Source organism: Giraffa tippelskirchi, chromosome 8 (assembly GCF_054371585.1).
Source record: "Giraffa tippelskirchi isolate mGirTip1 chromosome 8, T2T-mGirTip1v1.2.pri, whole genome shotgun sequence".
NCBI classification, from domain to species: Eukaryota; Metazoa; Chordata; class Mammalia; order Artiodactyla; family Giraffidae; genus Giraffa; species Giraffa tippelskirchi.
Genome location: NC_137282.1, coordinates 146,761,988 through 146,777,543, shown reverse-complemented (window position 1 = coordinate 146,777,543; position 15,556 = coordinate 146,761,988). Strand labels below are relative to the sequence as shown.

Here is a 15,556-nt window from a genome sequence, read left to right as displayed (position 1 = left end):
ACCTTGCATTTCTACTTGGAAGGGCAAGTCTATTAACTCACACTTTTAAAATATGCATATATGTTGTATTTAATCAATTCTAAGCCTCATTTTTTTCATATTTTCAAGGCTGAAATTGAGGTCACTCTTAAATGATACAATTAGAGAGCAAAGTTTATCAGCGACTTTTCCTTCTTGGTGGTATATAAAATAATGGCACCTTGAAATTGATATTATCTTACATTTGATTAAATACAGAATATAAAGCCCCCGCATTTATGTTCCTCCGTCTTCACTAGAAAAAGTTTAACATATCATTCCATATGAAAGTTTACTTTTGCGGCATTAAACTTAATCATAAGTTGAGTTGGGAATGGGTAATAACTTCTAACTTCCAAATTGCAGATTGCGAGGCGGGGCTAAGATGGCGGAGGAATAGGACGGGGAGACCACTCTCTCCTCCACAAATTTATCGAAAGAACATCTGAACGCTGACCAAACTTCACAAAACTACTTCTGAAGGCTGGCAGAGGACGTCAGGCTTCCACAAAGACAGCGCATTATCTTCAAAAGCAGGTAGGAGAAATTATAAAAGATAAAAAGAGAGACAAAAGAGCTAGGGACGGAGACCCGTCCTGGGGAGGGAGTCGTAAGAGGAGGAATTTCCAAGCACCAGGAAACCCTCCCACCGGCGGGTGTGGGGGAAGATTTCTTATCTCGGAGGGCAACGTAACTGGGAGGAAAAATAAATAAAATCCAAATTGCAGATTGCACCTGTATGAAAATGCCCCAGAAACTGTAAAACATTATATAGACGCTGCGTATTTTTTCACATTTAATGACTACTAGGTAATAGAAGTAATCAACACTGTACGCGCCGACCAGACCACTGCAAAGGCCCAAGGGTCGAACCTAGGTTAGACAGTTCAACTCACGCAGCTACACGCGCCCCACCTACCTACACTTTTACAAATACACGCACAGGTGCAGAAAGCAAAGCTCTGATTGGCCGAGCGACAAGGGACGCGCTCGGAGGCCTCTTCGGAGCATGCGCGGGAAATTAGACGCAGGCGCGGCGCGCCCCGCGCATGCCCAGTATGCCGCGGTCGCAGCTTGGGCGCTGGCGCGGGGTCGCGAAGTGCCGGCCGCCCCGCCACTGTCCGGCATGAAGGGCTGGGGTCTCGCAGCTCCGTCCTCCTCGTTCCAGCGCCATGGAATGCCTGCGGAGCCTGGCCCAGATCCTGCCCCGCGCGGTGGGGCTGCCCCGGCGCACCCTGGGTGCTCTGGCCTTGGGCCTGACCCCCGGCACTCGCCCCGTCGTCGCCTACGGCCGCGCCGCCGAATTGCTCGGAAGGAGGCGGGCCTCGCCGCTGTGCTGGCACCGCCGGCTCCCCGTGACAGGTACCGATCTCCCCGCCCTTCAGTCCCGGGACGCCGGGTTTGCGTTGACCCCAGGGCCAGACCCGACCGCCCGAACCCACGTGGCTGTGGCTGCCTGCCCCGCGGCCTGCTCGGTCCTCGGCCTCCGAGTCGGCCCTTGGGCACCTAGGTCCTGCCCTCTTGCCCAGGTCTGCGGGCGGAGCTGTGTCCCATCAGCTCCGAACTCGACTGAACACCGCCCCCTTGGCCCTGCTAGAGTCCCGCCAGCCCTCTGCCCTCCCCACCGGTCCCGCTGCAAAAAGGGCTGAGTGCGCTTGTGAGAAGGTTTTTAAAAGAGTTTCTCTCTCATGCATCATGATAGTGCTGAAACCAAGATAAGGCTTATCTACCTGGAATGTTTTTTATAAGTATTTTTCTTGTCTGTCTTTTTCGAACGGACACATTTAGACATTTGTCCAGTTGCTCAGGAAAAGGATAGTGAGGCTGAAGACTTAAGGAACTGCTTCTGAGAAAGATCTGACTTTTCTTCAAGTACTGTGTAACCAACCAGATAGAAGGGGATGGAGGTAGAAGTCTGAGTTTTGTGGTTTTTTTCCCCCATAAATGATAAACCGCGATGATACCTTGACATTTTCAGAAGTGTGACAATATGGGTGCTACTGCTGCTAAGTCGTTTCAGTCGTGTCCGACTCTGTGCGACCCCATAGACGGCAGCCCACCAGGCTCCTCCGTCCCTGGGATTTTCCAGGCAAGAGTACTGGAGTGGGTTGCCATTTCCTTCTCCAAGGCGTGAAAGTGAAGTCGCTCAGTCGTGTCCGACTCCTAGCGACCCCATGGACTACAGCCTACCAGGCTCCTCCATCCATGGGATTTTCCAGGCAAGAGTACTGGAGTGGGGTGCCATTGCCTTCTCCATGTGGGTGCTAATACTGCTCAAAAACCCAAGGCATGTATGGCTTCTCAAAACTGTTCTCAAACAAGTTTTCTCAATTGTACTCTCAAAACGTTCCCAAAGTAGCTCACTATCTCCACCTGCTTCCTCATACTCATTAGGAGAGTCTTTCCAAATTGGGTTACATTTCATATTCCCTTACTTTGCTAACTGCCTGGGAACCCAGGCTCAGCCACTCTAACCTTTTAGGACAAGCATTGAGATTCAGAATCTCCCTCTGATACCTTAGGGTGAACAATGTCAGATTCGAGATCTTTGAAGAAGATGATTTAGAGACCAGAGACCAGGCTTGACTGCTCAGGACTCTTGTGTGGCAGAAGTTTTATTACAGTGAAAAGGGAAAGAGAAAGCTTCTGACACAGACATCAGAGGGGGGCGGAGAGTGCCGTGCTTGCTAGTCTTACCAAGGGAGCTGTATACTGTTTTAATTATTACAAGTCAAAAGAATGTCTCAAGGTTGTAAAGATCTTACCAGACCCACTTCCACAATTTACAATTTAAGATAACAGGATTCAGTTCAGTTCAGTTGCTCAGTTGTGTCCGACTCTTTGGGACCCCATGAACTGCAGCACGCCAGGCCTCCCTGTCCATCACCAACTCCTGGAGCTTACTCAAACTCACGTCCATTGAGTCAGTGAGGCCATCCAACCATCTCATCGTCTACCGTCCCCTTCTCCTCCCGCCTTCTGTCTTTCCGAGCATCAGAGTCTTTTCAAATAAGTCAGTTCTTCACATCAGGTGGCCAAAGGATTGGAGCTTCAGCATCAGTCGTCCCAGTGAATATTCAGGACTGATTTCCTTTAGGATGGACTGGTTGGAATAACAGGATTAGAACTTAACAATAGAAAGATCTTACCAGACCCACTCCCATAATACACGTTTTAAGATAACAGCATTAGTTGGAAGGTTTTCTGGAAGGAGAAACTGTCCTTAAGCAAGATGCATTGTTGTTATATAATCCTTAGTACAGAGTTTAAACTGAGTTGTTTTGTTGTGTAATCATCTGTTCTAGGCTTAGAAAAAAACTAAAGAATTCCTCTCTAAGGAATGTAGAGAAAAAAAAAAAGACCTTTGTCCTTTCCTCCTCCTTGAGAACTCCAGACCCTTATCTCCTCTTCAAGAGCCCCAGACCCCTCTCTCCTCCTCTGGGACCCTGTACATCAACCTCCCTAGAAATTGACTCTCACCTCCAGGTAACACTTTGTCTAACTTGTGACTTATTAGCAAATGCTAGTTTGTAGTGCTGTAACTTTTATTCAGCTGACCCTCATAAGGTGGTTTGTGCAGGGGAACCAACAAACCTCAGATGGTAACAAATTATGTCTTTGAATGTATAGGAAAGAATAAGATCAGAAATGAGAATATAGCTTCATACTCTATGGATAGGAATTCTGCCCATGCTTCTTGTGTTTAGTACTGTGAACAGTGTCCTTTCTCAGGCATCAAATTTGCTTGGTTATACTTGAGAGCTTTTCTTCAACTCAGTCTAATCACGTTTTCAAGTAAAGGTTTGCCTTTATTCCAGTTCACTGGGGGCTTTGTTCCAGTGCAGTGAATTATTTCACAAGTATTCACTCTATATCAGTGGATGTAGAAAACGGACTTGTGAAAATGCTGGGTAAGGAGAGGGTGGGATGAGGTGAGAGAGCAGCATTGACGCATACACCCCTCGTGTAAAATGGACAGTTAGTGGGAAGCTGCTGTATAGCACAGGGAGCTCAACTTGGTCTTCTGTGATGACCTAAAGGGGTGGGACGGGGGCAGAGAGGCTCAAGAGGGAAGGGATGTATATGCACACATAGCTGATTCACCTACAGCAGAAACCAGTACAACATCGTGAAGCAGTTATACTCCCATTTTTAAAAATAATTTAAAAATTAAAGTGTATCAGTGGGAAAGAAATGAAATATTGAGTTAAAATCGGTAGGCTGCATGCGTGCATGCTAAATCGCTTCAGTCGTGTCTGACTCTGTGCGACCCTATGGACAGCAGCCCACCAGGCTCCTCTGTCCACTGGATTCTCTGGGCAAGAAAACTGGAGTAGGTTGCCATTTCCTTCATAATTTATAGGTTAATCAAATAGTCTTGATATTTGGAACGCAGAGAGGTCAGGTAGTTCTCGGAATGTATGTTTTCTAAACTATGTCTTCCAATGTAACTTTCATTAAGAACCTTTCTACATTGTATGAAAAGGAATAGGCGTTTTACTTTAATCTCAGAACATCGTTACGCATTTGATGTCCAACTACAAGATATAATAATAATTAGAAAGGAGAAGGGGTGGTTGGAATCCATAAATTATTCTAATGCCTCACCTGAACTATTACTTTTAAAAACCATGTTTTGCCAAACCTTACATGCTGCTGCTGCTGCTGCTGCTAAGTCGCTTCAGTCGTGTCCGACTCTGTGCGACCCCATAGACGGCAGCCCACCAGGCTCCGCCATCCCTGGGATTCTCCAGGCAAGAATACTGGAGTGGGTTGCCATTTCCTTCTCCAGTGAATGAAAGGGAAAAGGGAAAAGTGAAAAGTGAAGTCACTCAGTCGTGTCCGACTCTTAGAGACCCCATAGACTGTAGCCTACCAGGCTCCCCCGTCCATGGGATTTTCCAGGCAAGAGTACTGGAGTGGGGTGCCATTGCCTTCTCCAAAACCTAACATAATCCCCTGTAAATGTTAAAAGTGTTTATTTTCCCTCTGGGAATATAATATTTCAACATAGTGAAATAGTTGGAAGACCCCTACAAACTATGAGAGTTGTATCTTAGCGATATGAGAAAACCAATCATACGCTCACAAGGAATTCTCTAATTCATCCTTCAGGTGAAATTTACCGGAATAGAACTTCTGATGTGTCTCAAGCCACTTTAGCCAGTGTATCCCCCGTGTTCACTGTGGTGAGTATGTGTGGTCCATTTGATGACTTACAGAGAGTACATACTTACTAAGTTAACTGGGCTGGACTGATCAGCCATAATACTACTTCCTTAGTTTTATAATGTATAAGTCATTGTCTTGTTTAGCCAGTGACTTGAGTGCCAGCTAAATTTGCTGCCCAGCACTCCTGAGTCTTTGCTAATATCTGCAGAGCTTGTCTTAGTACTAGAATGGGTGCTCAAATCACAATCCAGAGCTTCCTAGTTGAATACTCAAGATTGCTCCAGAAACCTATTCAGAAGTCCTTGAAGGCTATTAGCCACAAAATGGCTTGAACCTGTGCTATGCAACATAATACATGCAGAAGCATTTTGAAGGCAGCACAGGGTATTACTTAAAACTGCAAGCTTTGTTGGGTCTTGATCTCTACAACGTTCTCTGAAATGGTTCAGAGAAAAAAATTGAATAAAACAACATAAATGGTGTGTATCACACAGACATAGTTAGAGAAAAATAAGGCCATTGGGGCATATATTAACAGAGGGCGACTCTAGGTCAAGGTTACATGGAAATTGGTTGTAATATTCTTCTAACATTTGTGTAGGCTTTTAATTTTTCAAATCTTAATTTTTAGAGAAAGTGCTTGCTCTGAGCCAGAGTTTGTAAATTCAGATCTCAACTCTGTCTCTTACTAACTGGATGGACTTGGACACGTTACAATAATATCTTTGTGCCTTGGTTTTCTCATCTGTAAACTAGGAGTAATAGTACCTACCTTGTAGAATTGTGAGATTTAAATTAATTCAAATATGTAAAACCCTTAAAAATAATACCTCACACATGGTTAAGTATTCAGTGTATATATTAGCCATTATATATCATGATTATTATTTAGGCTTTTTAACATAGCCTTTCTTTATGAACTATACAGAACAAGACAACTCCCAGAACTGCACGGAGAAGTTGTCACTGTTATTCACTGTTCTGGGAGTTAGCCAGTTTAATTAAACAATACAGTCAGGTGTTAAATATTGAAAGAAGATTCTTTGCGGGTGAAATCATTGTCTACCAAGAACACTTAAGAAAATCAGTTGATGTTATTTGAAATAATGTGAGTTCCTTTACAAGGTAAACATTTTTTAAAAAATCAGTTTGTATGATCTCATGTTTTTTTTAAATTAAAAAATTCCATTAAAAATGATACAGATAAAGACGGAGATGCAAAAATTTTCACCATACATTGTTAAGTTGAAAGCAGAGGAGAGACTGCAAAGAAATGTACATAGTGTGAATGTATTTAGTAAGAATAAGTCTGGAAGGGTATTTAGTAAAATATTAACATGGTTTTCTCTAAAACTTGTGACCGAATAGTTTTATTTGCAAATTTTCTGCAGCAGATGTATGTATTTGAAATAAGCTTAAGGAGGAAAGCTAGTATATATTACACAAAACAAAACTTCCCTTGATGTAGGTTTCCCTTTAACTCTGATGTTTTATGGTGCTTATATATTCCTATTAATGTTATCTTTGCTCACAAGAAGCAAGCTGAAATATACTGTGCAGTTTTATTGTGGTATTATTAACTTAGCATGCATATTTAGGACTTGTACCTCAACTATATCTTAGAGTGTGTCTTCAGAAAATACATATTTAAATAGTAATTAATGCAGCCCAGCACATAGTAATTCATTTAACATTATTTTGACATCTTCAGACTTGTGCACAAGTATTACGGGAAAACATTCCCTCTGCTTTATAGGAAGTAAGTACAGTTTCTGCTTTGTGTCCTCTCTGCGCTATCAGAAGAGGTCTTTTCTGTAAATATTTTTTGATTTTGCAGCACCCACCAGAGAGACCTCGTAGCATCCCACAGATATTAATACTTAGATTCCCAAGATAAGCCACGTATGGTCCCAGTCTATTCAGAAGGCAAAAGGATAGGAAATTCACAAGGGCATTATTTGGTGTTTTCTCTTCAAAAGAAGTCCTTCCATCCATCCAGGGGCTCCTGTGGCCCCCTGTGTGAAGCTCAGGTACAAGGAGAGGATATTCTCAAAGGTGGGTGCAAGATCCACCTTGGCTTAGACCCCTGAGGCTCTCTAGTGCCAGTATCTCTTGTCACCATCTCAGAGGCATGTCGCACGCTCCTGCAAGGAGCCCAGGCAGTTACAAGAGCCACTGTTCTCGGGAAAGGCAGAACTGTGGCTTCCACCGGGTATCACCCATTCCGAGTCTTCCCAGTGTGGCCTGTCGAGCAGTGACTGGGCATTTTTACCATAAACGATATGGCCTGGTGACACAGCTGACATCCTTCATCAAATCTTCTGAGGAACCAAGTTAGATAATCCAAGGTCAGATTTGTCCTGGCAAAGGAAAGGGGACTTTTTGTTTTAATCCTGAACTCATAACCTAATTTAACTTACAAACAGCAGATATGGTTTATATCTTCATTATTTTAGAGTTATTTTCATAATACCATATGATATGATAGCACAAGTCATGTGCTGATTTGGGAGAAAATAATGTTTTTATTATCTGTCTCCAGACAAAATTTGACAAAGACGGAAAGGTGACTTCTTTTGGTGAGTATTTGTAATATTCTTTTAAATCAACCCACTGGAAGTAAATAAACTATTATATTTTTGAGTAGAATATTGTTTGCATATATGGATGTGTTGAGGATGATCTTTCTTAAGCATTTCTCCATTAGCCCTAATTGGAACTGGCAGCATCTGACCTGTACTGTAATTTTGGGGGGCTGTAGGGGAGGTTAGGAGCCACTTTCACTCTTAACAGAATGTTAAAGTAAGAACGTTGGCTGGTATGCACCCAAGAGAGAAGCACTTTTCCCTTTGTTTCTCTTCCTTAGTCTCCCTTTCACTGCCCTGGTCCTCATGTGCATCTCCTCCTGTGCCATGTTGAAGGCAGAATCGAGTAATACCACTGCCATTGCAGTTGCAGTGGGTGATGGCGGACAGGAGGGACAGGGCACTGGATGGTAGTCATTGAAACCCTGCCAACGATGGCTTTTGTGGATGGTTACTTTTTAAAATGAAACCCAGCATTACTTTACTGTCTGAGCTCAGGTTTCAGGTCTCCCTGTCCTTCCCACCCTGTAGTCCTGTTCCTGCTATTGCTGAGATCCTAGTGGGGTATAGTGGGTATTTTTTGGCTCAGTATCGCCTCAAAAGCTTGTTCTACTTAGAGCTCTATCACGGGTGTGGGTTGATACTATAAGAATAGATGCTCCTATTTCCACCATGATTTCTTGAGTTTCTTCATCTGTTTTGCTTTTTCTTAGGTGACAAATTTAGTTTTCAGCTAGGAGAATCTAGTGATTTTATTTTCTCATTTTGTATTAGTCTAAGAACAAAGACAATTGGACCTATCTGTTCGTAGATTTAAAATGCTGAACTTGATAAAGTAGTAAGGAAAAAATAGAAAATGTAGTTCTCTACAGTTCATATTTAAAAATCCATGCATCTAGAGCTAGGAATTGTTACTGTAAGTTCTAATGATGTATAACTATGATTTTTATACTGGTCCCAAGGGGTTTTTCTAAGTGCAGAGAAATTTTATGAAGTATGGTTAAGAGGAGAAAAGAAAAATTAGTTTAACCAGATTTAGCCTGAGTATGTTTTTGAGATAGAAATGGGTATTAAAAAGACCCATTTTGATTACTTAGCCATTAAAAAGAATGCAATAATGGCATTTGCAGCAACATGGATGGATATAAAAATTGTCATAGTGAGTGAAGTTAAGTCAGACAGAAAAGGAGAAATATTGTGTGATATCCTTTATATGTGGACTCTAAAAAGAAATGATACAAATGAACTTACAAAATAGAGACTCACAGACTTAGAGAACAAACTTAGGTTGTAGGGGGAGTGGGGAGAGTCAGGGGGAAGGGATAGTTAGGGAGTTGGGATGGACATGTACACACTGCTATATTTAAAATGGATAACCAACAAGGACCCACTATATAGCATATGGAAATCTGCTCGATGTTATGTGGCAGCCTGGATGGGAGGGGAGTTTGGGGGAGAATGGATACATGTGTACCTATATGGCTGAGTCCATTCACTCTTCATCTGAAATTGTCACAACATTGTTAAATGGCTATACCCTAATACAAAATTAAAAGTTAAAAAGTGCAGTGGCATATATTGCAAAAAAAGCAAAAGGACCCATTTTAGCTCTTGTTTCTGGTAGTAATAGAAGATTATCTCAGTGGTGTTGGGAGGGGTACTCTGATATAAAAATCTAAACTTTTTGGTTTATAAGTTTACCCACTCTTTTTATTGAACACATTTGTCTTTTAGAAAGGAAGAAAACTGACTTATATCAAGAATTAGGTCTTCAAGCCAGAGATTTGAGGTTTCAGCATTTAATGAGCATCACAACCAGAAACAATAGGATTATCATGCGAATGGAGGTAAAGGATTTTATTTCATCTACATTTCTCCACTGCAATCTTAAAGTTCCTTCCTTACTATCTTGATCAATAGGTTAAAGGTAGTTTTGTAATAAAAAATAGATGCGTGAAACTGTTTTATAATATAACATGTTGTTAGGAGTAGAACTCATTTTACATGGTTTATATACCTGCGCTCAGCAGGTATAGCACTGCTCTATTAATAATGGAAAAGGTCTGACTGTGGTCTCCTTTCTTACTCTTTGAATTTAGTCTCTGGTTTCTGAAATAAGAGAAAGATTCTTGATTTATAACAGACTTTTTCAGTCATATACATACACTTTTTCAGTATATATGTAATAGCAGTGTAACTTCAGCTACTAAGAATATATTCTGGTTTTTGAAATAGCCTAGAAGTAGTGTTTATAGTTTATCATCTTTTGTTTTTTAAATATTTATTTATTTGGCTGTGCTGGATGTTAGTTGCTGCATATGGGTTCTTAGCTGTAGCATGTGGGATCTAGTTCCCTGACCCAGGATCAAACTAGGGGACTCCTGCATTGGGAGCACAGAATCTTAACCATTGGACCACCCAGAGTTTATCATCTTAATTTTTTTTATTTTTACAGAAAGCTTTAAGTTATTTTAGTGGCTAACGTAAAAAAAAAAAAAAATTTAAGGGAAGCAGTCTTTTGTCAAGTGACTTTTCTCTTAAGACACATTTTTCATTTTTATTATCAATAACTAGCATCTTTCAAAACTTTTTAAAAAGTGCCTCTTCGGTAAAGAGATAGGGAAGTATGTGATAAAGCAAACTATTTTATAATATAACAGGTTAAGAGTAGAACTCATTTTACATGGATTATAGAATAATGTTAATTATAGCAGCTAACTGGTATATGTATAGGTATTCACTGTATAATTTTTCAACTTTTCTGAATAAAAATGTTCATATTACAGTTGACCCTTGAGCTAGATGGGGGTGGGGGCACTGAACCTCCACACAGTCAAAAATACACGTATACCTTAGAGTTCCTCCATACCTGCTGTTCCCTCTCCTCAAATTCAGCCACCACAGATCGTGTATTTGTGTGGCGTTTACTACTGAGAAACATCTGCATGTAAAATGACCCACGTGGTTTAAGCCCATGTTGTTCAAGGGCCAGCTCTATAATGTTGGGGAAAATGTAAAAGAAGAACTTCTAATTTTTACATCACTAGTACACAGGCTACAGGCTACCCTTCTGTGTTACTCTTCAAATACAGAATATGTTAGCTTTTCTCTTCAGAATAAATTTTTAACTTCGCAGTGCTCTAAATTAGAGCACTAAGGCTACATTTTATTTTTATGATTTCAAATTAGCTTAGTATGTTTTGGTGATATTTTAAAAAGGAAACTTTCCCGCTTCAGACAAACCAATCATGATTAAACTAAATCTTTTTTAAAAGTCTGCTGAATGCTTGACTTATAAAAAGACCTTCTCTTATTTCCTTTGTTCTCTATATTTCTCTTGATTACCCTGGAAATCCTAGTAAATACATAATTTATTTAACTCTAGTTCTGTTTCTGATAAGAGTGAGTTAGAGGTATTAAGACTTCCATTTATTTTAGGCTTGCTTTCTTTAAAAAAAAAGTCTTGGTTTTTTTATTTTATTGATTTGTTTTTGAAAAACCAAATGAACAGTGATTTGGTTTAGGCTTAGTCCAAAATTAAGAAAGTATTGGGACTTCCCTGGTGATCCAGTGGCTAAGATTCCTTGCTCCCAATGCAGGGACCCTGGGTTCGATCCCTGACAGGGAACTATATCCCACGTGCTGCAACTAAGACTCGGTGCATCCAAATAAATAAATAGGTTTTAAAAATTAATAGAGTATTAAATCCTAAATATTTTATGAATGTTACTTTTTCTCTACAACTCTACAACTTACATATATGCCTGAGTACATATATCTATCTACAGATGTGTGTGTGTGTGTGTGTGTATATATATATATATATTTTTTTTTTTTTTAACAGTATTTGAAAGCTGTGATAACTCCGGAGTGTCTGCTGATACTAGATTATCGTAATTTAAATTTGGAGCAGTGGCTTTTCCGGGAACTCCCTTCACAGTTGGCTGGAGAGGGCCAACTTGTCACATACCCTTTACCTTTTGAGTTTAGAGCTATAGAAGCACTCCTGCAATATCGGGTAAGCCTGTGTTTGTCTAGCTTCTTTAATGTTTTCTGATTTGACAATGCTGTTGAGGAGGAAGACACTTTGTTTTTTTCTTTTTTTGGCTGTGCTGGGTCTTGGTTGCTGTGTGGGCTCTTCTCTAGCTGTAGCAAGTGGGGCCTACTCTCTAGTTGTGGTGCACAGGCTTCTAATTGCAGTGGCTTCTCTTGTTGCTCAGGGTTTCCCTGGTGGCTCAGATGGTAAAGAATCTGCCCGCAATGCAGGAGACTGGGGTATGATACCTGGGTTGGGAAGATCCCCTGGAGAAGGAAATGGCTATCCACTCCAGTATGCTTGCCTAGGAAATCCTATGGACAGAGGAGTCTGGTGGGCTACAGTCCATGGGATCACAGAGTCAGACATGACTTAGCCACTAAACAACAACTCTTGTTTCTGAGCACAGGCTCCAGGGTGCTAGGGCTTCAGTATCAGTAGTTGTGGCACCTGTGCTCAGTAGTTGTGACTCCTGGGCTCTAGAGAACAGGCTCAGTAGTTGTGGTGCACAGGTTGAGTTGCCTCATGACATGTAGGATCTTCCCAGATCTGGGATCGAACCCATATCTCCTGTGTTGGCAGGTGGATTCTTTACGATTGAGCCACCAGGGAAGCACTGGTGTTGATTTAATGGCACTTTCTGTAACCACACCCTCCCCCCAAATAGAAACATCTCAGGGTCTTATATGCTGAAAGTACTTAATTCTTAAACTTTATGACTCAAATAGATCTAAAGTCTCTAGGTATAGTACACAGAGTCTCTTTAACAGTCATGTTGTGACATTCAGTGAAACACATCTCAGGTTGTCTATCCTGACATCCTGTTCAGGGATGCTAATTCAGAATACTTATCTTAAATATGATATAAATGAACATACCAAAAGGTTTTAGCTGTATTCCATTTTATTCTCTAACTAAATTGTATGTTGGGTAACCACTTACATGTGATAAATATAATACAAATGTTTCATCAGATCATTCTGCTACTTACCAACCATTCTTTGATTTGTGTGTACAATCCTTTGTCTGAGGTAGCTAAATGATGCCTCTGTTTGAGACCTAGTTTGACATAGGAATCGTGTATACTTCTCACAGTTCTTCTATTAAATTGATAATCACTGAGGGCCCGGGGATCCTGTCAAGCTCTGAACAAGGATGGCCACTGCTTTCTTGGCCATGACAAATCTTTCATCATCTATTCTTCCCCCATCAGTCAGGATAGTACTGTTCAGGACCTGGCTACAAGCACGAGCCAGTGCCACGAGCATCCTAACCAGAGTGGGAGAAGAGGAGGGAAGAGGGGAGAATAAAGGGGGCATGAGGTGGGTGGGGGGTTGGTGGTACCTGGCACCCTTCTCTTTGTCTGCCTTGCTCTATTGAGGTAGTAGGAGATGGCTCCATTCCTTACTGGGGTTAATGAGGCAACAGCATCAGCTAGTACCAGCCAATTAGATGGTGGCTAGTTGAAGCCCACTCACTAAGCAGGGAAATAATAGAAGGAAAGAAATGAAGGTACATGAACAATGGTCAGTGGTGAAGCTACACAGACTGAATCAGCTCTCAGGAGCTCATGCTGGGGTGGAGAGTGTGTTGGAATTTACACTATTAATTAATTTCACTACTTAATTCAGCTACTGTCATGCTGTGTACCAACAGTTATGGAAGTATTTTAATATTTTAACAGCTAGTATAGCTGTATCATGGAGAAGGGCACCCCACTCCACTGTTCTTGCCCGGAAAATCCCATGGACAGAGGGCTGTGGTCCGCAGGGTTGCCGAGAGTGACACAACTGAAGCAACATAGCATGCACATTCATATATCTGTATCAGTGCACACCTGATGATTAATCCTGCTGTGCCTATATTAATGTGAATAATAAATATGCATTTGACTTTTCAACTTTATTTTTTAAAGTATAAGGTATGTTTTGTTTTTTAAAAGAGCTTTTTTCCAAAAAAAGCTTTTTGTTCATAGGAATTTTGAACTATATCCTATTCTGTTTACAAAGAACATAGGTATTGTTTACCAGATGTAAAGTTCGTTTTCACCACAGAAGGGCAGCTTTTCTTTTAATCAGTCTTCCATTCCTTTCATACTAAGTGTCTGTAGGGGGAGAGCTCTTACAGGAATTAATTTCAGGTCACCCAAATGGGAGCCTGGCAACAACATTATGCATGATTATCTTTTAACCTAGGCGATCTAGTTTTTTAATCATCTGGGATAGGCATTGCAACAGTAACCATGTTCTGAAATGTTACCAGCTTTCCTAGCTATTTTAGATTTCTGTATTTAATCAGAGGATTCACTGACCCTGAGTATTCTAAAAAGATTGTTTTAATTCTTATGAAAGGTCATGTTGTTATCTAGATCAACACCCTTCAGGGGAAACTTAGCATTTTGCAACCACTGATCCTTGAGACATTGGACGCTTTAGTGGATCCCAAACATTCTTCTGTAGACAGAAGCAAACTGCACATCTTGCTACAAAATGGCAAAAGGTAAATATGGGTGATTTACCAAGTTGGGAATTAGACACAAATGTCTTAAACTTCCCTTTCTGTAGTCTTAAGAGTGAAATGTTCAATATAAATTCAGGTGCAAAATTAGTGTAATTATTAACTATCTTAAAAATACCAACTAGTCTTACAAATGGTAATGACATTATTTACTTTGAAACTTACTCGCAATGCTTTCATTGCCATATCTGGTTTTCATTAGTGTTAAAAATCTGTCTTTCATAACTTTAAAGTAGGAATGTAGCCTAGGTGGGAAGCTGAGCTAAAGGGGGCATACAAACTAATGTTCATTGAAAAGCTGTTTTCAATGAAATGCTGTATCAGTCTCTTATATGTGTGATCTCATCTCAACCTGTCATCAGTCCTGTTGACATGGTCCTCATTTTGGAGATAAGAAAATTGAAGTCTAAGTAACTTGTCTAAACTTTAATAGCTACTAAATGACAGATATATATTCAAATCATATTTTTTTCCCCTCCAAAGTTCATGAGGTTTTTGTTTGTTTGTTGATGATAATGCATTCCAGAATTTAATATATTAATTTGTATTACAGATTGAACAATCAGTCCCTCAGGATTTGTACCCCCTAAAATGCCTTCAAGAGTTAACAGTTAAAATTCCTGAGTCATTTTTTAGCCAAAAATAATTAGGATGTTCTTATCAAATAAAAGTAAATGATCTCTTCTTGTATTATCACTGCCATAATTAAGAATAAAAGTAAATTTCTGGGCCCGAAAGTTTACATCACAGTGATTGTGTGTTTCTGAGATAAATAACATATGCTGAAAAGTATATCATTGTTTAATTTTATCACTTAATATATTAACAGTCTTGTATTGGGAATTGATTCTCAAATTGCATAGTAAATACCAAAAATTTTTTACAAGTCAGTGTTTATCATGAATGTATAAGAGAGTCTGCTTGATAAGACATTAGAAAGGCACTACTCCTGTAGGGAAATTTTTTATAGGTTTATGTTATTGATCATTTCTATACAATTATTCTTACAGCCTGTCAGAGTTAGAAACAGATATTAAAATCTTCAAAGAGTCCATTTTAGAGATCTTGGATGAAGAAGAGCTGCTGGAAGAGCTCTGTCTGACCAAGTGGAGTGACCCACAAGTCTTGTAAGTGAACAGGGATGCTTTGTTAGTTTTTCTCAGAATCAGTTGTCTTCTTCAGATAACTTTTTATAAAGAAGGACATTCTTCTGGAACAGAGGGTGCAC

At 40.3% G+C, this 15,556-nt stretch overlaps 1 protein-coding gene across 2 annotated transcripts in view; it reads left to right on the top strand.

Annotated features, from left to right (window-relative positions):
• The first annotated feature begins 1,073 nt into the window (after positions 1-1,073).
• The window catches only part of MRS2 (magnesium transporter MRS2), a 33,037-nt gene continuing 18,554 nt past the window's right edge, over positions 1,074-15,556 (top strand). The window contains exons 1-7 of one of the 2 annotated variants that reach the window (XM_081522202.1): positions 1,074-1,380; positions 5,134-5,207; positions 7,733-7,769; positions 9,510-9,622; positions 11,620-11,793; positions 14,180-14,310; positions 15,339-15,455. In XM_081522202.1, coding sequence (XP_081378328.1) covers positions 1,191-1,380; positions 5,134-5,207; positions 7,733-7,769; positions 9,510-9,622; positions 11,620-11,793; positions 14,180-14,310; positions 15,339-15,455 — 836 coding nt within the window. In that variant the 5' untranslated portion in view covers positions 1,074-1,190. The remainder of the gene's footprint in view (positions 1,381-5,133; positions 5,208-7,732; positions 7,770-9,509; positions 9,623-11,619; positions 11,794-14,179; positions 14,311-15,338; positions 15,456-15,556) is intronic. The other variant, XM_081522203.1, reaches the window with a different exon arrangement.